Genomic DNA, 25,279 nt, shown 5'->3' with positions numbered 1-25,279 from the left:
GCAGGAAACAATCAAAGTGTTCAAAGAGTATCGTAATTAACTTTAATGGAACGTACGGTTAAGCACATATGTTGCTCATTGGTCCGAGTATTAAACCACAGCAGCAGCAGCGGCAGATTGTTCACCTATAGCTATATATTTGGGCTATACATATATGCTATACTATATTGTACTATGTGTGACTATTTACAAAAGCCATAATAATGCAAGACACTAATTAATTTCAATTCACATATTCACCGTAAATAAATCAGTAAGTCTGCTAAATCGTTGACATGAATTTTCATTCGAGAATTTCCATCAATTTTATTGCATAAAATCTGGATTATTCCGAAGAGAAGGTCATAGCCCGTTAAAATCCAGGATTGTACGGAGCAAGAATATTCCAATCGAAAATTTGTGACGCTTCAAGCATGCACGTGTATATACGAGGGTATTTTCCCCGGCTTTACTGAAATTTAAATTGCACCTTTATAAAATCAGCTGTTACGCATGAATTGATCCACCGATAAAATACAACGTGCATCGTACTAAATTATATTATATCATTTAACAATGGAATGTCAATCGTTACACTGGTGATCCTGGCTAATTTGATAAAAAAAAACTATATTTATTCAGGATAAAGCAAACTCCACACACACACACACATACAGTGTATATAGTTATGAATAATTTTAAAAAAAAGAAGAAAATTCTGCTGAAAGAAGGAGAAATTTGAATGAATTTATTCGAATTGTCTGATTTGCCTATATGTTATCGTAAGAAGAAAGAAACTATACGCATTTGTCAGTGGGTCACCTCCACCTATATCTATAGCAGTTCCACTTAAACTTCTACTTCGGCTCAGTGGGTCTCAAATATAATATGCTTGCTCGCTGGCTCGTTTGCTCTCTCGCTTGCTATTCCCGCTTTCTCGCCGCTCGATGGCTGAATAGCTGGATAGCCCGCAGCTATCCAGGTAGAATTCGAGTGAGCCGGATATATGGGTCGGCGTAACTACGGGAAATTTCGTGATCTCGGTATAACTTGACGGATTATCTATCCGGATTCCCCTCTGAGTTTACTCCGTTTATTCTCCCCCCCCCCCCTACTCTGCGCTCTCGCACAAACAGCCAGACGCAAACACACACTTAAAGTTTACCTTTAACCAATCCAACGAGCATTTGGCCCTAGGCTCATTACTTCCCCTAATCTAATTTCCCCACCCCACATGTGTGTGTTCCTGTTTTTCCAAACAAGCCAAAATATTGCGAAACAGCTATATAACGATAGAAATTTCAAGGAAAATTCGATCCTTTCGATTCGAAGCACGATGGATTCACTCTTACCGATCTGTTAGGAAGCGCTTTAATTTCTGATTACGAACAGTCATCGAATAGGAGGTTTTTCTGTAATCAGAGAACCGGAAATTAATCGTTCTAGCTTTACCGTTTTACTACCAGCTTTTCGCACGACATTTCAGCTTATTCTTCATTTATGCGATGGGACCATAGCACCGTAAGCCCGAGAGTCTTTCTTTATACGGCGAGAAGCAAACCACGGAAATATAATCAGAAAAATGTGTGCGTGTGTGTGTGACTGATACTGCTACTGCTTTTAATCTTCTGTAGCTGGTGGACGTGTCTCGTTAGAAACTTTGCTCATACCCGTCTTTCGGCTAATCCAGTTAGAGCGCAGTAAACGATTTACTGCAGTAGAAACACTTACCGTCTGGTCGGACAACGAATTCAAGCTGTCGCGAAATGCCAGCTTTTTATAAAGCTTTACTACTTTCTCAGCCTAATGGCGAATTTATCACTGCACACTGCTCCTTTATCCAAACTACAGGAACAATCGAGATTAAATTTCTCCTGGCTTTTTCCCACTGCCAGCTTAATTTCGAGCAGTATTTGTAGGAATTTTGATAAATGCTTTAATCCCTCGGGGGATCAAATGCATTTTTAATCGGGCTTAATGAGAATGCTCGTGATTGGCGGTTTCTCGAGATCGAGCTAGATTGCCAAAGCGGAAGTACTCAAGGTGCAGATAATCGGTGGATGAGTAGCAACGGCTCTTAAACGGAAGAACGCTCTTGATGAACGGTTTGCATCGCAAATTACGTTTCTCTCCAAGAGCTGGCTAACAGATCGCTTATCTCATTTGCCTCCCGTTCTATTTTAACCTTCTGTTATTTTTTCTACCTCGATTTTCCTTCTCCCCTTGGAGCCCGACTCTGCCTTATTCCTCCTCTTGCCACGAAAAATCGATAGCCCAGTGAAAGTGAAACATGACAAACTTTAGCAAGAAATTTGAAACTGGCTGTCTTAAACTTATTATATGTACGAACATATACAATTATTCGAAGCAATTTCGCTTCGAAAATGATTTAGCGACTGGAGAGAAATATATAACGGATTTATGGAGTTATGGAGTTTAGAAATTCAGAAATAATATGATCTCTGCAAATTGAATACTGGATCGAGTCAATGTGTGTGAGGGAGCAACGTAGGGAAGGGGGGGGGGGGGTGGGTGTAAAGTTTGAGGAACGAAAATTTTCCACATACGAGCAGCACTGCAGCTGCATGGAGAAATCGGCGTCGAGTTATGATTTATCGGACGTAATAATTTTCAGCATAAATACATTCGGTCGATTGAATTTTTCGTTTCTCAACTGTTGTGGGTGGACTGGCGAAAGGAATATATTGCTGTTAACCCGCGAAACTCTTTGCGGTAAAGAGTGTTAAGAAAAGAGCTAAGAGAGAGAGAGAGAGAGAGAGAGAGGAAAGAAAAAGTTGGCTTTCCTGGCGCGGTAGAGGAGCGAGCTACAGACTAAAAGGTGTGACTCACGTATCGATTCTGAGCATTACTGGACTAGCGTGATTTTCATACGATGTTATCTGTTTTAGGTTGGCCTGATGTAGATAGACGACATCGGTGTTGATAAGACTTGATGTATACGTTTACTTAGAAGCTGCTTGGTCTGCTTTACATCAGACTACCCAAAAGCATAGATCGTCGAGCTTTTACGAAGCTTCTCGAGCTTAAAAAATTGTACGAGACTCGAAGAATTATCGCTTTCTATTTCACGATAATACTCTCATAGGATTAGCATATATAGCACGATACATTATTCGTTATACGATTAAAGACGCACATTAAACTGCTATATAGCTATTAATGATTCAAAGGATTATTATATTGCGAAGACTAGAGAGATCCCTGTATAATGCACTTAATATTTCACGAAGAAGAAATGTGTCTTGGTTCCTTCACCACGCTGAAATATATAAAACCACCGAAACATAAACGAACCAAGCTGTACACTGACTTTTATGTTTAAATAGATATATCGTTTATTGATTTATATCCGATGGAATCTTTATAAAACAAAATATAGACTGATACGTTATTATTTTCTATTATTCATTTTGTACGTTATCGACTTTTAGCGGATTGCCAAAAGCAACGATATAATAATAAAACTCTGTACACGACGACAGAATGTCGAAATTCCAATAAAGAGATGTGAACAGTTACACTGATTGGAATCTTGTAATAATTGGAAGAGAAAAACTATAATTTTCAATAAACCTATATACATGTTTAAATGAAAAATTTGTCGAATAATCGTGTTTCGAGTAATTTAATAATTTATACTTCATTAATTTTTACAATGTAGTCAACAATTGCAGGAGAATTACATCCACTTGAAAAGCAATTTGTGCTAAGATGAAATTATTCATCAGCTGGGATTGTAAAGGTGTACGAATTAAGACGAGGGGGGACGTTGAAAATGTTTAAAAGGAGTGGCAAAAAAAAATGGAGGGAGACGAATGCAAACATGAGTAGGAAGATTATCATCGAGACTACGAAAGTAGGCTATCGTATAAGGATGAAAAATCGGATCGTTAAGATATCTGTAACATATATTTGAAATATGTATAGCGAGACTCGGAGTATTTCAAGCGCTTTCTTGCGACTGGTTATCGGATTATCCGTATCCAATGTGCACGCAGCTGTAATATAGTAAATCTCGAAAAGGGAAGCAAATACACGGATGCAAGAGCGTCTAACTCGAACGGGGTGATTTTATCGCGCTGGTATCAAGTGCGTGACAAGCAAGGTCTCCCTCCTACCGCACGTCATAAAAGGATTACGTAATCCTTCAGGATGATAATGACGACTATAAAAATACAGCCATAAAAATATCTCACGATGCAACTATACAGGGCGAGTAGATATTTTAGCCAAAAAAGTTCTTTGTTTTTAAGAGAAAAGTTGGTGATATAATCGTATATACGGGAGGAACGCACGACTCGCCGATCGAAAAGTAATTAAAAGCACTGCTTCAACTCGATTATACAGAGATATAACGTCGTTCCTCGCTCCCCATTCGATCTATTTGGTGGAACAAATTTAGCGTGACTTTTTTGTCCCGTCTTTTCCCCTCTTGATTTTTTTACCCGTATATGGCGCACCGCGGGAGCTCCATGTAAAACAATGGAAATTTCACACACCCTCCGCGAGGGTCTATATAGTATAATTGCGGCGCAGCGTGGGATTTCTTTGAAGAAAGGAACGCACATTCTTTAGAAAAATTCAACCTATCGAATCCTTCTTTATTCCTACAACGAATCCCTTTCAAGCTTGTTTCTTCGATCGTAATAGTTTTTTTCCCAAGTTCTCCAATAGGTCACGGTATAATTCCATGTATACCAGCTATATATATATATATATATATATATATATATATATGCATTACATTCCGCATTGTGTTATAGCTATATTTTACAAAGTGTGTATATATATTTTGTTAGCATTTCATTGCTGAGTGTTTGCGAACACATTTGGTTTAGGTAGGGTTTTATTGCGTTGCCGCAAAGTCTGGGTTGCCAGGGGGCGGTTAACTAGGAAGCTTTTGAATCGAGGTGGGCCAATGAGCTTGGTGCATGTACATCGACGCTATATATGCAGATAGCGAGCTTGCAACTCTACGGAAAGAGCCACTGCGTCAAAGGCACTTCCGGTCGAGCCATTCATATCTGGAAGCTGGTATTAAAGCGTTTCCCAGGCTTTGTCAGCTCCTACCTCGCAGAACCTCACTTTTCACCAACCAATCAATAACCTTGAATTTTTCATTTTCTCTCCGCTCATTTTTTTCCCTCGTCGAGATCCTATATCCATCCCTTTTTTCATTATCCCTTAATCGAAACACCCAACGCCACGATATTATAGACTCTTATCGCTTCGGTATAGTGCTCTAACGATCCAACAATTGTCCTCCTATATTTACAATAATATATCGAGAGTGAGACTCGCATCATTTTCAAGCCAGCAGCGCGTTCTCTTGTTTCCACCCTGTTCCACATTGACCTTATTGAGAATTGTATCTCATGCGCGACATTGACGTTACAAAGTGGCATGCTTTCACCTCCACGACTTCATACGTTTACCTCCTGGAGGTAGTCATTTTCCAACTTCGCTCTCTCATTCGATAAAGTCTCTCCGTCCATCAAATTTCCGCGCGATGCATGACAAAACTAGCCAGTGATCAATGTATGTCGAAACAAAGCGAGGAGAAAAATCGTTGATTAATCAACCTTTCGAAGGTTTCTCGATTGAAGCTCCACACACACGTCACAATTTCTTCGTGACAAATTAATCTATCGTTCGGTTGCTTCATCACTGTTACTCAATTTCTTCTATTTTATGTTTTATGTGTATATATATATATATATATATATATACATAGACTCTCTTAAAAATAGAGCTTTCGAATAATACAGAATTTCCATCCGATTTGCCATTCTATATTAATCGAGGATTTATATTCAATTAGAAAAGTTGGTTAGTGTGAATCTATGTACACCCGATACACTGTATGATTTAGGGTTATTTAGAGCTTATCTCCATGGCGCAAGAAGAGAGGATAAAAGCTTTTATCCCGTGGCTCTAATGTAAAGAATAGAAAAGTAGTTTTATTGCGTTATGTGCGTTGCTGCATTAGATATAGGAGGAGGAGGAGAAGAGTCAGTATATGTGCGTCATACTCGACCATATGTCGTACTTGTGGATTATATGCTACAGATGTCATACAAAGAAAGAGGGAGAGAGAGAGATACGAGTGGAAGGTACGCAATTTTTGGTATGAATTGAAATCAATGTGCAAGTAACGCCAATAAAGGAAACCGTCCCTGTTCTTTTCGAGTTTCAACAATTTTCCCCGTTTTCGTGATACAACCACACGTAAGAACCTGTAGGAGACTGAACAAACATATCGATCCACGCCCACAGGAGATGTAAGGAAAAAAAAGATGGTGCAGCCGCCTTTATAAATAGTATTCCACCTCAATCGCAAGATTGTCCCTTTTGGGGTCAAAATTACAAATTCAATTGAAATTGTTATATACGGGGTGTCTCGGAATTTATGGTCAAGCTATAAATCTTAGACAGAAGGGATGATTCTTGGAAAAAAATTCTTATCTATTTTTTTAATTATATTAATATTGTCAGAGTATTACATTACATTATGTTTAGGACAAGAGTATAGCATATGTAAATGTTTATGCAGCTTGGTAAATATTAATAGTATTAAAATGGTTTATAAGATTTTTTTATAGATGTGGTAGTAACGAGAAAACAATTGTAATAACTTGTTTTCATATAACTAATATTTTTCAAGTTGCGTTAAAATCTGTCTTGACGCAATTTTATTGGATCGTAACCTACAGAAAATATGATTTAACTCGATAAATATGAATGATATTAAAATTACTGTAGAATAATTTTTTACGGGCATGATAATTACGCAATAAAAAACTATAATGAATTTTTTTTCATATTATTGATATTTATCATATAGCAGAACAATTTATGTAGACTCTTGGTGTAAACGTATTCTCCTACATGTAAATTTGAAAATGTTAATAATTTAAAAAAATTATATATAAGAGTTTCCTCTTCGGAATCAACTCTTCCATCTAGAGTTTGCAGCTTCACCACCAATTCCGGCGCACCCTGTATAAATATATACTGCTAATTACACGTGACGCCAAGATTAAATCAATGCAAAGAGTGTTTTCAGCGAAGAATTTTAATTGCCAAAAGTATAGTAATATCCGTAAAATCTTTTTAACTTTTTCATAGAAATTTTCTCGTTCAATTTGCATAAAATTGAGGATACAGTGCAGTGTTTTTTTCTTATCCTGATATTCTTTCTCTCATTTTCTGTCCAGGCTAAGAAAAGTAATCGATATTCCAATAAACCGAAAAGAACTTTGAACAGCTTTATCGCGAAAGTGGGAGCAGCTGCACGAGGCTAGCTGACCGATGGACGATAGTTAATTCGGTTGTGGCAAACAAGCAAACGTGTTTAGGATTTTCATTCACGTAGCGAAACTTTATTAATTACTGGCGAGCCTGAACGATAATACCCAAGTCACTTTCGTCTATACTCAAACTCAATCACAGAATCAACTTCTCATGGAAAACTATCGTACGAGGATAGCCTTGGTCTGTGCTTATGACAGCTTACTCAATTATGTTCGGACTCCATATATTTAGCCAAAGCATACATAAGTTTTAGTACTGAGCTGTAGAGAAATTGTATAACAAATGGGAGGAATTATTAACTCACTGAGTACATAGAAAAACGATGTTTACTTTACCCTTTATTTTTCATCATTTTATCTGCTGCATCTAAAAAAAAATATGGGTGGGAGTTTGTTTCCTTAGATATTCCATCATTATAACTTAATGGGATTTTTCTTACTTCTAATAGGAGCAAGATTGAAGCAAGAAAAAGAGAAGCAAGAGCAAAAGGGGATTGTTGGAGCAATGTGAAAGTAGTGAAGAAATATGGAAGAAGAGAAGGGCTGACTGGCAAAGAAGAGTTTGAGCGAATCTCGAGTCAGACAGCAGACTGCCACTTGTCCTGATTCTTTGGCAGATTCTCTTGTTGCGGCCAAGATAGGCGAAGAGGCTGATTGATAGAGAGGCAATTTCACGGAGCGCGAACTTTCTTTTCTTCTATACGAGTAATCACTCTTGTCCGAAATGCTATACTACACCTCGCCCTTGGTCCAAAATTTCCTCAGAGTGCGATGCTCCCTTTTCAATATACCATATCTCGCTCATCTCACTCGCTAAAATCATTTTCCATTAATTTTCATCTCTAAGTCTCTCTGAAAGAAAAAACATAGCTATGCTTTCAACAAATTTTAAAATGTTATTGCACAATTAGATAAATAATCATCGAACCTACTCTCGCGATGTAATTTTCCTCGTGTAACATCGTTACGCAATGTAATGAAATTTTTATTAATTACGAAGGCACTATCCCAATATGATTTTGTCAATAGAATTATTTTCGCTCGCTCTCGAATAATGAAGTAACCCCTTTAACATGCTTCTGGCCAGACCATGATGCTAACACGTGTAAAGTCTTAAATTCTAACGTACAATTTTCTCAGATAAACAGATTACCAATGACTCTTCTATACTTTAATACATCACGGAAACAGTATCATTGATTTTCTGCCTGTCACAATTATCGCGAAGAAACGTGGAAGAAAAATAGGAAATTTGAACAGCTCGAGAGATAAGTCATGGAAAATCTAATTGGATTCTGAACCGCGTTAAACATCCGCAACTAAGAGGTAACTCGATTTGGACGTACCTGCCACTGTGCGAGGGCGGAATTCGGGCTTTTTCCGGCAGGAAAAAAGAGTGAGAGAGAGAGATCCGTGGGGAAAAAGTTGCTCTTGTTAAATTTCTTTTTAAATATTTAGAGATTCCGGTGAATCCCCTGAGCAGTCTCTGGGGAATTCACGAGGGTAAGGGAAATCCGTAGGGCCTTAAAATTCTGTCCGCAGAGGGAAATGGATAAATCGGATTAAGGCTGGCGATGGGTGGGTCGCTTACCCTACAACCACTCTGCTCATAACACACGCCGTGTTTCAGCAGCCAAATTTCTCTCTGCTGCCTTACGTGAATCAGCTGTTTTTTTTTTCTCGATAATTCGACTCTGCAATAAAAACATCACTGTTCGCACTCGCAATAGTAATTGCATTGAGGAAACAGGGTCGTATCTCGCAAAGCTTCATCACGCTTCATTGATAATGCTGACATTTATACATATATATATGTATATATATACATGGAGGATGAAGCGCGAGGAACAGTGACTCTGGTGCGAGTGGTGAATCGTGACGAGCGTGAGTTCGTGCAGAATTAGGCTGACGCGTACGTCGACTATCGAATCAACCCCCCCCCCCCCCTGCACTAACAGCAAACTCGACTGGAACTTTGAAAATTTAAGAAATTTTCCATCAGGACGCGCAGCGTAATCTCGAGAAACACCTTTTCCTCGAGTTATCTCGACTACTCCAACCTGCGCATCCACCACCGAAAAATCCTTCCCTCTGGTTTTTCAATCCCTCGAAATAAGCATTTTTTATTATTCGACAGATTTCGCTCTCTGCAGCTGTGATACACTTGGTAATAATTTCCCTCCGGATTGTTCGCTCGCGAGGCGAGCTTACCGGCCGGGGTATCTGTCAAGATTGACAGGACGAGGTTTGGGGACAAGAAAATTTTAATGAATTTCGAATGGCGCGCGTAAAATTGAGGAGAGATTGTTCGAAGAGTTGGTATATCTGTGTCTTATCAATCGAAGCAGGAGTTGGCAGCTAGGAAGGGTATAAATCTTCGGTGATGGAAAGAGGCTTTAATTAATAATGGCGTCGCGAGGTTAGATGTGGAGTGGAGTGGTGGATAGGTGATGGAAAAGGAGGTGTGGGAGGGAGTTATGTGTTGACTGGATGGCAGACAGAGGCTGCTTGCTGCTGGCTCGCAGGATATCAGCTGCGGCCAGCCTCGTTATACGCAGAGAGCATTGTGTAGTGTCGACACGTGCTTCATCTCGTCTCCTCCAATCCCTTAAACTAATTAATTCCGGAGCTTCGAAACAAAATAATAACCATTTATCCTCTCCCCGGTCCGAGTGACCCCTTCTAATCCCATTGTATACGTGTATTTCGTACAGTGAAAGGACTCGAGGGTAATCCTCGCTGGCAACACACTAACTGACCATTAACGCGTGCGCGTGTACTGCTGTCCCGTATTTTCCTCAAATTTCCCCTCCACTTATGCTAATGTTCGCTCGTGTAGAAAAAACAGCAAACACGCAGCTTCGTCGACTTACTTGCCTCAGCTATTTTTATTGCCACTACTTTCATTCCGGAGCAATGTTACGCCAGTACTACTGGCGGATATGTGTATGGTGTATATATATATGTGCATCACGAATGGAAAAGCAGCTCCGTCGTGTCGTTTCGCGATGAGCTCGAGACAATTGAATAAGATTCCTGCCAGTCTTGTAAGAATCAGAGAGAGAGAGAGAGAGAGAGATGAGAGAATGGGGGGGGGGGGGAGGCGAATAGCAATATTGCTATTGGCAGGCAGCATTTACATTGAATCTCTTTCCAGTTGTTGCTGTTGCTGCTGATGTTGCAGCGTCGACTTTAAATTCGTCCCACGCTCAATAATCCTATAGTTTCCTTACTTTTCTCGCCTCTCTCATTGTATTCCTCATTCTTCGCATCGAACCCGCTGGACTTAAGTGAAACAAGCAAATAATCCATCCGCCCGATTATTTGCGCAGTAGCCTCGCAGGGCGGGAATTCTACTGGGTGCTGGTTCGAGAAGGGTTTTCCAAAAATTGCTTCTGTCCTTTGATTCGAAAGAAATAAGGAATTATTGGACGAAATTCTATATGTAGAAACGAATATATACACACGCGCACGCACGCATACACTGGTGTTTACACGCCTATATAAGACCAGCCAACGGTCACATTTCTCTCCGTTCCCTCTGTCGGTTGTTATTTTTTTCTATTTATTTTTTTCACACAAACCTCTTGGGAGATCAACGCTTGATTACAGCGATATCATAAACAAAAAGTAGACCAAAGCCACGCGAGCCAACGCGAAGCGCGATCGATATTCTCGAACCATTTACTTTTTATTACAAAAGTTTGCTTCAAAAATTTAACGCTTATTGCGATGTTGCTGCAGCCTTGATTGTTATATGGATTCGTACGATTCAATCGGACGATGTAAATTTAGCCACGTATCGCAAATAATGCAATATAGCCGCCTCTCTCGCGTCGTTCTTGAAAAATTGTCCACCGGTTGATTCGTATATGTATATATATATATATATGAATTGGCTTAATTCCACTTGCGCAATAACTTTGATCATGCTCCGTTTGCCATTTCTTCTCAGCATAATTTCACTAATAAATTATCCTCTGCTTTATGAAGAACCTACGAATAAATTCCAAAGACTCGAATAAATCCAATAAATTCTTGTTAATAGAAAGAAAAGAATTAGAATCCTCTCGCGTAAGGTTTCTCGTACTACAATCAGTTTGCAATAGCTACGATTAATAGCTGGCAGAATGTTATTGGATTTGTGATAACTTTTTACAGCTAATTTCACAAAATCGCGAGGTATTTCCCGATAGCCGTTGAATATTCGTGATGAAAGTCTGATTAATCGAACTCGTGACGTCGATTACTTAAGCGTGATTGACATATCAGTAGTGTATACGTTGAGTTGATACACAGCACCAATGATTTCGAAGATTACATTTGCACGTAGGAACGGTAAAAACGTTCCTTTAAAGCTATCTGGCTACGAGGAATCCTGCTTAATAAGTGGTAACGTTAAATATTTTCCATAAACGAGTATCATGCTCGCGAATAATTCATCACGGGCCAATTTTCGTTTACCCTTTGTTCAAACTGCCTATCCGAATAATACTGAAAGTTTAATCGAGTTTAATCAATGCTCCGAACAATATTATAATCGAGCTTTTTGCCCAACATAATTAATACGATGGAATTCAACTGAAAGGGGGAGGGGGAGGGTAGGTAACATAATTATTAAAAGATGATTAATACAATTGTCATGGAAAGGGCGTTGGAAGGCCCACGAACACCTATTTTTATCCTTAGATTCGCCAACACACCCTACCTTCGTAACCTACATTTCTTAGACCCCAGTGACGCGCCCTAATTTCTCCTCCGGGTTTCCTTCATATTCTTCCTCTCTCCTTTCAAAAGGAAATAAATATTGCGTTTGGACGAGCTAATTAAGCTCGCCTAATTTGATTCTCGTGAAGAGAAACAGATACCTAGGACAAATAAAATATTATTCCTAGTTATCCATGAAAATTACAAGAATTAAAAGTGCACGAAATGTTAGCGTAGCAAAAGCTACGATTCAAACCCTTCCAATGTTATTAAAGCTTCCTTCCGGGAGTGGAATATCTGGATGAAACGAGAATAACATGATACGGGTTGGATTTCCGTAAGGAATAATCAAGATGAGAAATTGTGAAAATGGTAATAGTTATATAGAGACCAAAAAAGAATAAATTTCTTTCCAATTCGGATTGAAAAACTCCCTTCCGAATAATGAAAAAGGAATTGCCACGAGGTCAAATGTTTACAAGCGTCTCCTGATTTCACGGAAAATTCAATGAGAGGCAGAAGCGCAAGAAACGTGAACATCGCTGCTGCGTTGGTTCAATCCTAACTATTTGCCTCTATATCAAAGGGGTCAAAATTACGATTAACGCGACATACACGATTTTAATCAAGCTGCCAGCGCAAAAGCACACCAATAAACACTCCAAATGATCCACGCACACCACTCATTATTGCCATTCGTGAATTATCAAAGCTTAATATTATTCCTTATATATTCGCTTCGTGCAATCCCCTGACATTCATCCCGAATTACCAAGCTTCGCAAAATTTCCCCGAAATCTCCTTAAAAATACTACGTTTATGTGAAAAAAAAAAAAAAAAAAAAAGAAAAAGGAAGCTCGGCAAGTACGTGCTTGGTTTGAATAAAATTAGCAAAGGATTAAACCGTGCTTTGGAATATTCTGTCACATCGAGGGGAACTCGAGGTCGAGTGCGAACGTGCTCGTTAATAAGCTTGGATGGAAATGCATGCGGAAAAGTTTTGCAAGTAGAAAGAGACGCTGAGGGATCCGACAGGTTGGTAGTAAAGCGAGCGCGAGCGAATCGGGAAGCACATTAACGTCTGACGGAAAACTGACTTGTACTACTTACGCTCGTCCTGGAGAAAATCCCGCGAAAATGCACAGCGAATCTTCGCGAAAGTAGACTGGAAAATTTACGACTCGCGCGATTTAGGAATCGTTGAAATTTCTCGGGAGAAAACTAGCGAGGGTGTACTGTGGTGGAATGAGTAGAGAGAGGGGGGAGAAAGTGGAAGAGGAAGAGTAGCAACAAAGTTGGCGAGTAAAAATGTTGTTTTGCGGGAAGCAGCTGGTATGTGTCGATCACGTTTCGTTGAGAGAGAGAGAGCGGAAGCCACTTGTAGCGCCAGTGGATGACCGGGCGCGTAAACCAGACTGGCGTTGGCGGCTCGACAAACAGGTGAGATGCCGTCGCGTGCCTCGGTTCCTCCCCTCCTCTGGGACCTACGAACTCGACACCCCACCGCCCCATCGACGGAAACAGACGAATACATTCAACGAATGGTGGAACGAGAGAGAAAACCATACATCCCTACTCCTAGATCCTCATTTCCCCCATCAGCAACATCGCCACCGCCATCTCCTTCTTCGACTATCTCGATGTTCGTCCTGCACCCCCCCCCCCCCCCCTCCCCAACCCTCCTCACTCCTTTTACCCTCATATCCCCATACAACATGCCCCAGTCCCGTTTTGCTCCCCTATCCCACTGCTATGTCGCTTTTGCTACAAGCAATGCTCTCCCCCTTCCCCTCCCCTCCCCCCTCCCTCTATCCCAACTTTTCTCCTCTCTTTCCATCCTCCCGCACTCCCGATCCACAACCTAGGTCCGTTTTACTCTTTGCAGGGGCGCCACCGTTGGACGAGCCACTTGCGTGCGCAGTACATCCATCGATCTACTTCACAAACCACCTACGTTCTCTCTCTCTCTCTCTCTCTCTCTCTCGCTCTCCCACTCGGTCGTTCGGTCCCACCTATATACACTGCCTACTACCACCTCTCCCCCCTCTCCACCCTCTCATTCACTCTGCCCCCATCCACGTCGACCCCCTGTCGTCCTGCTCCTTCAACTCTTTTGGCACAGTCCACTTTCTCTCGAACCTTTGATCAGTTTCACCTAACCAACTCCGGACCCTTCCGAAAACTCGATTCCTTTTGAAAAACTCTCGAGAATCAAGTAAAACCTATTGTTCTTTCTCCAATCTCGTCATTATTCATCGGATATCTCAGATCTCGAAGAGAAATATTTTATGGGAAGGAGTCGTTAATAGTATATTAATTATGATATCACTCGAGTGGGAACGATCATGTCGGTATATATAAATATATATTTTACAGTAGGCGATTGTGCTCTATATTATAATGATTAAAAATGTTGAAAGTGCCGAGGCTTTAATTATTTATCGAAGGTAGAATGTGGAGGCAATCTGCTTACGTATGAGAGTAACGCAGTATTTCCTTGGCTTGTAAGAAATTCCCTTACTTTCTTCGTGAACCTAGTCGCGAGCTGGCATACTTTTTCACTCTCAAAGCTCGCTTCCTATATTTCATTAGATTCCTATTAAAGAATATTTGATGAAGGGTTTGGATTCGCGGCACGATTAAGCCAAATCCCTCCTCACCCACTTTTTCTGCCGCGGTGGAACATCGTGAGAAAAAAAAGAAAAAAGGTGGAATAAATTTGTCTTTCCTCGTAATATCCATACAGCTGTAACGACCCTTTGGCTAGCAGCATTTTCAGGTCGAGAGATTACCGACCATTAACGACAATCGCCTCTCTCCATATTCTATATAGATCCGAACGAGGCTCGTTGAGATCCTTCCGACAGATTTCCTTGTTGTCAATGAGTACGATTATCCTGATGAATCGCAGCTAGCAGGCCTTAATGATCACTCGACTCATAGTTGAACAGAATCGCGCAACCACGCTTCATCACCAGTTTGAGAGGCCTCGAACAATCAAGGACCGCGTTAAGCGTTCAAAAGAGCGATACGTAAGCGCGCGAGGCGAATCATTGGAACTTTGATGCAATCTGATGAAATTGAAAAAAGCGCGCGCTTCATTAAAGTTAGAACGCTCGTATACCGCGGGTATTTCGTTTCTCGAGGTTCATGGCTCAAAGTTTCGTCGAGTAAGTAATAAGCGCTTTCGGTTGAACGGTACAGATTCAAACGAAATCGCATATTTATGAAGAGAAGGATTTAATGCGATCGTTTAATCTCGCTATGTGGGATATACATGCATATATATATATATATGTGTGTGTGTGTGTGTGTGTATACTATCGTGTGCGTTATAGAGGTGTAATTCTCCCCGCTCTTTCTTTGATCTCAGAATTTTATATTCATTTTCGAGAGCCTCGGGTCAGAGTGTAAATTCACTCTGCAACGTTTAATAAAAGTCTCTTGTATTGCATAATGCATGATCGAAATCGTTCAATTAACGGAATCAATTCCGATCTAAACTACGACGATTAGACTGGAAAATTCAATCTCGATCGTTTCATCACAGCTGATTAAGAAATCGAGCCTGCCACCCTTTTATTATAAAGGAGCAACAATGAACCGGATTAGCATTGCATTAGCATGCTTTGAAAATGATTAGACGCGTTTTAAGCGTTATAAACTATCTACTTGAAAGTTGTCGCTTAGGAAGTAATATTTGCGAAAGCTAATATTATTTGCAATTACCATCGAGATTCTACAGTGTATCACCACATTGCTTATTGGCACGAGATTAAACTCCAGCTCGATAATAATGGCGCAATGTTGGTTCGCAAAGACAGAGGGTTCGCAGTGAGGGAAAGTCAAATTGAAGCAAACTTCGCAATGTGGGTACTTTTTATTTACATTTATAGAGGGGGAGGGGTAATTCGTGTCGAGAGGTACGCGAGACTTGGGAAAAAACTTAATGTGTACACTCGATTACTTTACAAAAATATTGCTAAAACGTACAAGTGTTAAAGTTGAGAATGTTGTGAGAAAAGCGAGCAATGAAGAAGCTCCGTATGAGATGTAATTGGACGCAGTACCCAAGAGAATCATGATTCACTGTGGCCACTGGCAAAGTGAAACAAGTGCCTCTATGAGCAGCCGGTAAGCCGTGCTCGATGGTCCTTATCTACTGAATTTATCCAACCTTCCTCTCATCAGAGAGAGAGAGAGAGAGAGAGAGAGAGAGAGAGAGAGAGATATATATATATATATATAAATGATTAAAAGTCTTTCTTCTCGATAGTTATTATTGAATTTTGTATTTATTTATAGTACAATAGGTGTTATCAATATTTAAAATTACCACGGATGACGCATTAAGGAGAGAGGTAACTGAGTTATTTTAATTACGAAGGCCAAATTGACACCATAAATTGCGGTCAATTTCCATAGGCTCGATGAACAGGCACGCTCGTTCACCTAGCAACACACGTATATAACCAATAGCATCTCCGTCCATTTCACTGCGCTCCATTTCATATGTTAAACAAGCAGCGTGGGCGAGGGTATACTTCACCAACATTACCAGCAGATCCACAGCACAATATTATTATACCATATTGTGTGGTATGCATATGAAAGTAAGCCCTTCCTCTAAGCCGCAACTGTCACATGGCAAATACTATCAAGGATCCCTCGACTCTATAATTCATCGAAGCTTCCTGTAATCATTTAAATGATTTTCACTTTCTTCTTTATAGAAAAGCTTCGTGTATAGGAAAGTTTTGTGAGAATTTCTGACGAGACTTCCTGCAATTAAGAGGAAATCTGTCGTAGGAATTTTTGGAGCATTTTAAAGATGTATTGTATAAGCTTATATATACATGTATAACAGAGCGAGCTAAGCCGGTAAGGATCGAGAAGATAGTTCGTACAACGTGAATGGGAAAAAGCCTTCCTCTTATATTTCGAACCGTTCAAGTATAGTGTAATCCTTTCGACCGACATCTCCACTCTTCTCCACGTGATCCACCGAGCCACGACAGCGTTACGCGGTCTTCCAAAGTTGCAGGAAATCTCGACTCCCCCCCCCCCCCCGCCCCCTCCTCAGCTTCTGCATAATTCTCCCATAAAACATCAAGAGAAACTGAGCAAGCTTATGCTCTTTACTTACCCCTTTTAATCGTCATATTCAAGATTTTCAATAATATTTTCTTCACACAGTACGATATGTATTTGGAAGCATCGAAAACCCATTCTAATCTTAACGTTTACTGACCGGAAATTTATTAGCGCTCATTTTAACATCCTGTGCAGTGTGCAGTGCTAATGAGACCACACTGGAACAATGAGAGTATTCGAGAGAAAATGCAGATATTTCTAATAAGAACGAAAAAAATAAGTGGGAAATTTCAGCAAAGAAATGATGAAAGACTTTCGATTTTTTCTCCTTTTTTTTAACTATAATTATTTATAAATTGTGTTTGATTGAAAAATTTTAGGACCAACGTGATTTTTATCTGCAAACGTGTGTCAATAAATCTGAAAAACAAACTATTATTATATAATTTAGATACATTTACAATAATTAATTTGACAAATAATGAAATTAAAACCAAAATATTTATACGTAAAGTTTCTTTTAAAGTGTATCTGGAATTACAAGTGAAAATCTCTCTGATTTGATAAATTATATCTATTAATAAAATTTATGAGGATGATAAAAGACACAACAGGACGAAATTTATAAAACAAACTAAGCTCGAATTCCAGCTTAGCAGTTACTTAAGTTCACGACCGAGCTAAGCATGTATTGATGGTTAAAGGGAGAGGTAAGTTGATCTTAGTTAAGACAGCGCTAAGGCCGGGTGTCACAAGCCTTGTTATTAGCGAGATCCCCCATACCGATATTACAGAGTGAAGTGTAAATGATACGGTGTTATTTGATGAACGATTTCGAACCTATTGTTGAAGTTTAATAACATCGCCGTAAACTTCTCTTTCAAGTAAAATAATCAGAATTAGAAAAAACGTAGAAATAAATGTTTTTACGTAATTATTGTTGTAACATAAAATTTTTCATTTCGGTCTATAAAATCAGTATAAAAGATTCCGTAAGTTTATAAATATTATTTAAAAATATACAAATGCAAGCTGTAATCTTGTCAAGGACCCTCATCCCCTTCTTCTTCACCACCTTGCATGGTGAATATCGTTGGTCGGTAGGGTAAATACCTGTGTTTCTACTTTATTGATAAGATAGTGTATTTTATTATTATATCATAAGAGTGTAGTAAAGCATGGTGTGTAAAGAGGTGACAGTTCCTGTTGTTGAAAAGTACAGCTGTGAAATATCAAAAGCTCCTGAAGTCATAGAAAACTAAATATAATATCTACTATGTCGGTATCGGATCCTCTTATCAAAGAGTTAAAAGGTATAAATTCAAAAAAGAGAATAATTTGTTGACATTTATAAGTTAACCTATTGACGAGTGTTTAAAGCTATATATCAATACTATGTTAAATATGCTCTCTCTTTTTTATTTCAGCTTATACACGCAAATTTTTAGAAGCGAAAATAGAAATTACTGATGATAATCCAAATCTTATATTATTTTGTAAGTGTTTAGAAACATGTTTACAAAAAGGTGTATTGGTAAGACTGAATTCTTATGGGGTGCAAAGACCACCAGAAGCTTGGTACTGTTTAGAAGAAGTTGGAAATAAATTTCCTAGGTAATTTACTATAATATATATTTATAAAATAAAATTATGAAAATAATAGTAGACTTGCAGGGCATCTTATGGCTTTATCACATCCTTAGATCAAGTACGGCAATGCGAAAAAGTCTTTACACCTATAGGCCAACTTAGACTTTTAATAAAAACATGTCTTGCAAGAAAATGTATTCACAATCCAGTAGAATTATTGGTAAACTGAATTTGTATTCATTTTATGGTACATGGCAACAGCAGTATTAATAGTTTCTTTATTTTTCTAGGTAAGAACACCATCATTGGCTGAAGAATTCTACAATGCTAACAGCATTATTGGAGATGAAATTTTAGGCGAAATATTGTTATCCGTTTTATACCAATGTAGCAAATTAATTTTTAAATTAAATTTGAAAAACATCAGTTTTTTAGATGAAACTTGGGACTTGCCTGAATGTAAAATGTTGGAATTAGTACCATGTAAATGCTTAGGCATCTCAGTTTGGTAAGTACTTTTATGACAGTAAAATTTGACATTAGAATCATACAAATATTTTCAGCTTTATCAAAGAGAAGGCACTGATTATCAATGTACAGAAAAGTTCTGTAGCAGCTGAAGATGTAAGAAATTAATATACTCTTTTATTTAAATAAGAAAAATATTATAGGAATTGTGTAAAAATTGATTTTCATTTAGGATAAGGTTTCAGCTGGTGATGTTTTAGATGAAATAAATGGGAATGCCATCACATCTAAGAATAAAGGAAAATTAAATAAAATTATGAAACAAGCAGCTGGACGACCCATTAATTTACATATCATTAAGGTAATTATTTCCTAATAAAAATTGAAAAATTATCTAAAATTCATAAAAATATTTTTTACTTATCTGTAGCTAAAATATACAAAAAACTCAGAGCATTATAAACCCATTGTAAATTTAATTCAAACCTTGGGTCCTGAATACTCAAAATTACTGAAAGATCAATCCACTTCCAAACAATTAATTGAAAATGGTAAACATAATAAGGTTGAAAAAAAATTGAGTAATTCTGGATTTCCAGTTAAATATTGTGGTACAATACTAGTAGGGAAAGAAGGAGACATGAAACGTATAGAAAGCTCTATATTAAGTTTAATAAAATCAAAATCAAAATTCTTAATTCCTGCTAGATTAGAGTGCCAAGAGCTAGGAATTTTTATTACAGAGGAAGGCAGTGATAGGGTAAGCAAATTTATTATTGAAAAAGTTATTTCATAATAATAATAATATGAACTTTCAGGTTATTCACAAACACAAATACATGGAGATTTCATCCTGTGGACGAACAGCTAAAATTCCTAAATATTTTGCATATATTGCTGGGTACTATTCTTAGATATTATTTCAAATTTACTCTATCCTTATTTATACATATAATAAACTAGTCATTTTATTTATTTTTAGAGAAACTAACTGCAGTGTAGCAAAAGAATTCACTGCCTACATCTTTTTTAATGAAAATGAAGATGAAATTGAAAGAATTTTACAAAGTTTGGGTCAAGGCTTTCAACGTACTCATTTTGCTGTATAATCAGTTATCAACACAGAAGATAAAGTGCATTTAAGTAAACCTCTAGTCATCATTTTAGAAATTTTAAGTGTGAAAGAACTTTTAATAAGCTTCTAAATGTTAGATGTAATTTAAGAAAGATTTTACGTTAAATTTAATGCAAACAATCTCTGGTTTGTGGACTATACTAAAAAAAAAACAATAAATTTTTATTTTTTAGTAAGTTAAGAACATTTGATTTCAAACAGTTTTATTATTTGATTTTCCTCAGAAATTCGTGATATTTCTTAACACAGTTATTACTTTAGACAGGCCATTCCAAATGAAAAGTTAAAGATTTTTAAATATAATATTTTTTGTTTTTTATTTCGTTACTTTTAATATAAAATGAGGAAATTTTACAGAATGTCCTTGTTTTTTTTATCAAAGTCTTTTAGCCTCTTAAAAGAAGAGCAATATAATTTTTATTTTACGACAGATTTAGGTATAAAGCATACGGAAAACGCGCGACACACTTGCGGCATATTTGAATGTATCCAATCCAACGTTGTGTAAAAGGAAAGCCCCTGCTATTTTACAGCGGCCGAGACCGCTGAGTGCCGACGGGCGGCGGTGTCGGCTCGGCTGATGCATCCATGGGTGCATTCCAAATCACGCATGAACCACATAGAATGTACAGTTTATGTCACATTTATTATAGAATTTAAGTGCTTACTGCGCGCATATGCGTGATTCCGGAACGCACCCCATATTCCATGATCCAATAGATAAAGCACCGACTGATCCATAGCCAGAAACAACAGATTAAATAAGGAATGGTATGGAATACGGACGGAATACGGAACAATACGGAATACGGACGGAATAATAGAAGAAGAGGAGAGAGGGGAGAGAGGATATAGAGGAAATAACTATAGAAGGTAGAGCTGGTAGAAGCACGTTGAAATAATAATTTATATTTTGAAACAATATGTCTAACTTTACTGACGATTTGTTTGACGTTTTCGAAGAAGCTGGTGATGAAGTAGAAATTATACCAGCGCCTGTTAAAGAGGAGACAGATGAAAGTCCTAATTTAAAGTAATAATAAATTTCGAATAATTTTAATGTATGATTGTATTAATTTGTTATGCAATTAATGAAAAAATTGTTTCTAGATCTGAGCCAGTAACTGGTGTAAAACGAGAACTTGACGATGAAGAAAATATTTCTAATAAAAAACTTCGGACAGAGTCTATTTTAGATGATATAAAGTAAGTGTTTTTTTATCAAAATGATTCTAATTTATTTTTGTTATTTTTTACAAACTCTGATATTATTGTTGATTATGTTTTGTAGTTTAGAAGATATTGTGTCACGTATAAAAATACATACCATAGAAACGAAAGAATCTTGCACACATGAGGTTGCAGTACCACCTAATCATGAGTATCAACCTTTGGAGATTAGAGACAGAAAACCAGCTAAAGAATATAAATTTATATTGGATCCCTTCCAAAAAGAAGCTATATTGTGTATTGAAAATAATCAATCTGTGCTTGTCTCTGCTCATACATCAGCAGGAAAAACTGTAGTCGCAGAGTATGATTGAATTCTTATCAAGATTACTCTAAAATATCTTTTTGTTTGTAATTACTAATATCTTATACTTCACAAACATTACTTTTCAGATATGCCATAGCTTGTTCATTAAGAGATAAGCAGCGAGTAATATATACAACACCTATAAAAGCTTTGAGTAATCAAAAATACAGAGAATTTTTTGAGGAGTTTAAAGATGTTGGGCTTGTTACAGGAGATGTAACAATTAATCCTACAGCTAGTGTATTAATTATGACAACTGAAATTTTAAGAAATATGCTGTATAGGGGTTCTGAGGTAAGTAGCAATACTTTGGTAACAAAAAATTTAGGTAATACTAACATTTGAAAATGCTGATCATAAGTTTCCTATTTAGGTAATGCGAGAAGTAGGATGGGTAATTTTTGACGAAATTCATTACATGCGTGATAAGGAGAGAGGTGTTGTATGGGAAGAAACCTTAATTTTATTACCAGATAATGTTCATTATGTATTCTTATCTGCTACCATACCAAATGCTCGTCAATTTGTTGAATGGGTAGCTCATTTACACAAACAGCCATGCCATGTTGTATATACAGATTATAGACCAACACCTTTACAACACTATATATTTCCTGCTGGAGGTGATGGGATTCATTTGGTATGTAAATTTTTAAATTATTTATAAATTTATAAAACACACTAATAATGAAATAAATTTTTCAAAGGTGGTTGATGAAAATGGACATTTTAAGGAAGAAAATTTCAATAGGGCTATGGCTTGTCTTCAACAAGGAGATAGCGCGAAAGGAGACACAAAAGGAAGGAAAGGAGGAATGCGTGCTACAAATAAAGGCCAAACTAATATATTTAAAATAATAAAAATGATTATGGAGCAAAATTTTGCACCAGTTATTATCTTTAGCTTTTCCAAAAAAGATTGTGAAACCTATGCAATGCAGTTAGCAAAATTAGATTTGAATACAATAGAAGAAAAGAGATTAGTTGATGAAGTATTTAACAATGCTATGGATGTATTATCTGAAGAAGATAGAAAATTACCTCAGGTAGAAAATGTACTACCACTTTTAAGGCGTGGGATAGGAATTCATCATGGTGGACTTCTACCTATTTTGAAGGAAACTGTTGAAATATTATTTGGAGAAGGATTGATTAAAGCCTTATTTGCAACAGAAACATTTGCCATGGGCTTAAATATGCCTGCGCGTACAGTGTTATTTACTGCACCTCGTAAATTTGATGGTAAAGATTTTCGTTGGATCACTTCTGGAGAATATATTCAAATGTCAGGACGTGCTGGTCGTAGAGGCTTGGATGAGAAGGGCATAGTTATATTAATGATTGATGAACAAGTGAGTCCTATGGTTGGCAAGGCTATCGTCCAGGGCAAGGCAGATCCTATCAATTCTGCTTTTCATTTGACATATAATATGGTTTTAAACCTTCTTCGGGTAGAAGAAATAAACCCAGAATATATGTTAGAAAGAAGTTTTTATCAATTTCAAAATCAGGCTTGCATACCTGACTTAGTCTCACGTCAGTAAAGTAATAATTAACTTTTCAAATCCGTTTTTCTTTTTTAATATATATAATTTTATTTTATTTTCAGAGGTGAAAGAGCTTCAGTCTACTTATGATACTGTTAGCATTGATAAATATAATCAAATTTCTACTTATCATGATATTAGAGAACAGCTTGATTCTTTATCCTCAGAATTTAGAACATTTTTAACTAAGCCAGAATATCTGCTCCCTTTTCTTCAGCCTGGAAGGCTGGTAAAGGTATAATTTAATTGTTCTTTTTCTCAATATTGCATTTTCAAATAAGTTAATATTAAATTTTTTAATTAAATTATTATTATTTAGATAAAAAATGATTTTGAAATTTTTGACTGGGGTATAATTGTAAACTTTAAAAAGAGAACACCTAGGAATCCACAAAAAGAAAAAACAGTTATTGTTATTGATGTTTTACTGCATGTATCAAAAAAATCGACGGAAGGGTGTCCTATACCTTGTCGTGAAGGTGAAGAAGGAGAAATGGAGGTGGTACCAGTAATTCATTCCTTGGTTTCACAAATAAGTTCATTAAGAATATATTATCCAAAGGATTTAAGACCCTCTGATAATAGAAAATGTGTATTAAAGACTATTCAGGAAGTTAAAAAACGATTCCCCGATGGACCACCTTTATTAAATCCTATAACAGATATGCGAATTGAGGATCAAGGATTTAAAGATATTGTGAAAAAGATTGAGGTATTAGAAGAAAGGTTATTTAATCATCCTTTACATAAGGTAATCCACTTTAATTTTCCGCATAATTTTTAAATGACCAAACGAACTGTGACTTCAAATAATTTAACAGGATCCAGATATTAATCAACTATACGAGCAATTTTTACATAAAGAAGAACTAGGTGAGAAATTAAAAAATTCTAAGCTCGAACTAAAACGTGCGAAATCTGTTTTACAAATGGATGAGCTGAAGTGCCGTAAGCGTGTTCTTCGAAGAATGGCGTACTGCACAGCAGCAGACGTAATTGAGTTGAAAGGACGCGTTGCTTGTGAACTAAATGGGGCTGACGAATTGTTAATGACCGAAATGATTTTTAATGGACTTTTCAATCCACTGAGCGTACCACAAATGGTAGCTTTAATTAGTTGTTTTGTATGTGATGAAAAGTCCAATGAAATGCCAAAAAGTACAGAAGAATTGGGTGGACCATTAAGACAAATGCAAGATCTTGCGGGCAGAATAGCCAAAGTTTCCACAGAAGCAAACTTAGAGTTAGACGAAACTACATATGTAGGAAAATTTAAACCTTTCTTAATGGACGTTGTATATGCTTGGTGTAAAGGAGCAACTTTCATGCAAATATGCAAAATGACAGATATATTTGAAGGTAAATAAATGTTTAGTAAAGCGTTTAGCTTGCGCAAAACGACTAAACTTCTGTTTTATTGCTAGAACTTAATTTAAATGTCTCAATATAGCGATATATTTAAATTGTTTGATGGTTATCGCAGGTTCAATCATACGAAGTATGCGCCGGCTGGAAGAAGTTTTAAGACAGTTGGTCCAAGCAGCAAAGAATATTGGTAACACAGATTTAGAAAATAAATTCAGTGAAGCAATTAAACTTATTAAAAGGGACATTGTATTCGCTGCATCATTATATTTATAACGAAATTTAATTTTTGATAATTCTGTATATTTGTAAACCATAAAAAATTTTGTACTATTCAAATCACTAAATAACAAGCAAGTTTATTTTGTTTAAAGTTTAGAAATTTCAATTTTTATTATATAGATTTTTGAAACATCTATTAAACATTCATAAGAAAAACTTCTTTCGCTCGTTCCCCTCTCCTTTTCTCTAAATAAATTCATATCATTCATACAACATGGCTGTACGAAAAGAAATTTACTAA

At 37.2% G+C, this 25,279-nt stretch overlaps 3 protein-coding genes across 5 annotated transcripts in view; 2 read left to right on the top strand and 1 right to left on the bottom strand.

Annotated features, from left to right (window-relative positions):
* unc-13-4A (BAI1 associated protein 3) overlaps nt 1-13,418 on the bottom strand; it is a 49,936-nt gene extending 36,518 nt beyond the window's left edge. For all 3 annotated transcript variants that reach the window (XM_066736331.1, XM_066736332.1, XM_066736333.1), the window contains exon 1: nt 13,131-13,418. The gene's annotated coding sequence lies outside the window, so the exon portion shown is untranslated. The remainder of the gene's footprint in view (nt 1-13,130) is intronic.
* A 4,871-nt stretch (nt 13,419-18,289) lies between these two features.
* On the top strand, nt 18,290-20,437 carry LOC136778997 (uncharacterized). Its single transcript, XM_066736262.1, has 9 exons — nt 18,290-18,427; nt 18,542-18,728; nt 18,789-18,924; nt 18,995-19,212; nt 19,268-19,328; nt 19,405-19,533; nt 19,603-19,932; nt 19,991-20,073; nt 20,155-20,437. The coding sequence occupies exons 1-9, from the start codon at nt 18,391-18,393 to the stop codon at nt 20,279-20,281; spliced, it is 1,308 nt and encodes a 435-aa protein (XP_066592359.1). The 5' UTR covers nt 18,290-18,390; the 3' UTR covers nt 20,282-20,437.
* Nucleotides 20,438-21,137: 700 nt separating this feature from the next.
* Nucleotides 21,138-25,050, top strand: Mtr4 (exosome RNA helicase Mtr4). The gene is made up of 10 exons (XM_066736341.1): nt 21,138-21,340; nt 21,418-21,513; nt 21,599-21,841; nt 21,931-22,138; nt 22,218-22,484; nt 22,552-23,380; nt 23,454-23,626; nt 23,711-24,142; nt 24,213-24,750; nt 24,875-25,050. The coding sequence occupies exons 1-10, from the start codon at nt 21,231-21,233 to the stop codon at nt 25,030-25,032; spliced, it is 3,054 nt and encodes a 1,017-aa protein (XP_066592438.1). The 5' UTR covers nt 21,138-21,230; the 3' UTR covers nt 25,033-25,050.
* Nucleotides 25,051-25,279: the final 229 nt, after the last annotated feature.

This window comes from Prorops nasuta, unplaced genomic scaffold, assembly GCF_024137725.1.
Source record: "Prorops nasuta isolate Cenicafe-Biocafe unplaced genomic scaffold, Cenicafe_Pnas_1.2 PNAS00015, whole genome shotgun sequence".
NCBI lineage: Eukaryota > Metazoa > Arthropoda > Insecta > Hymenoptera > Bethylidae > Prorops > Prorops nasuta.
The sequence above is the reverse complement of the archived record's forward strand: the minus strand, read 5'-3'. Positions and strand labels throughout refer to the sequence as shown.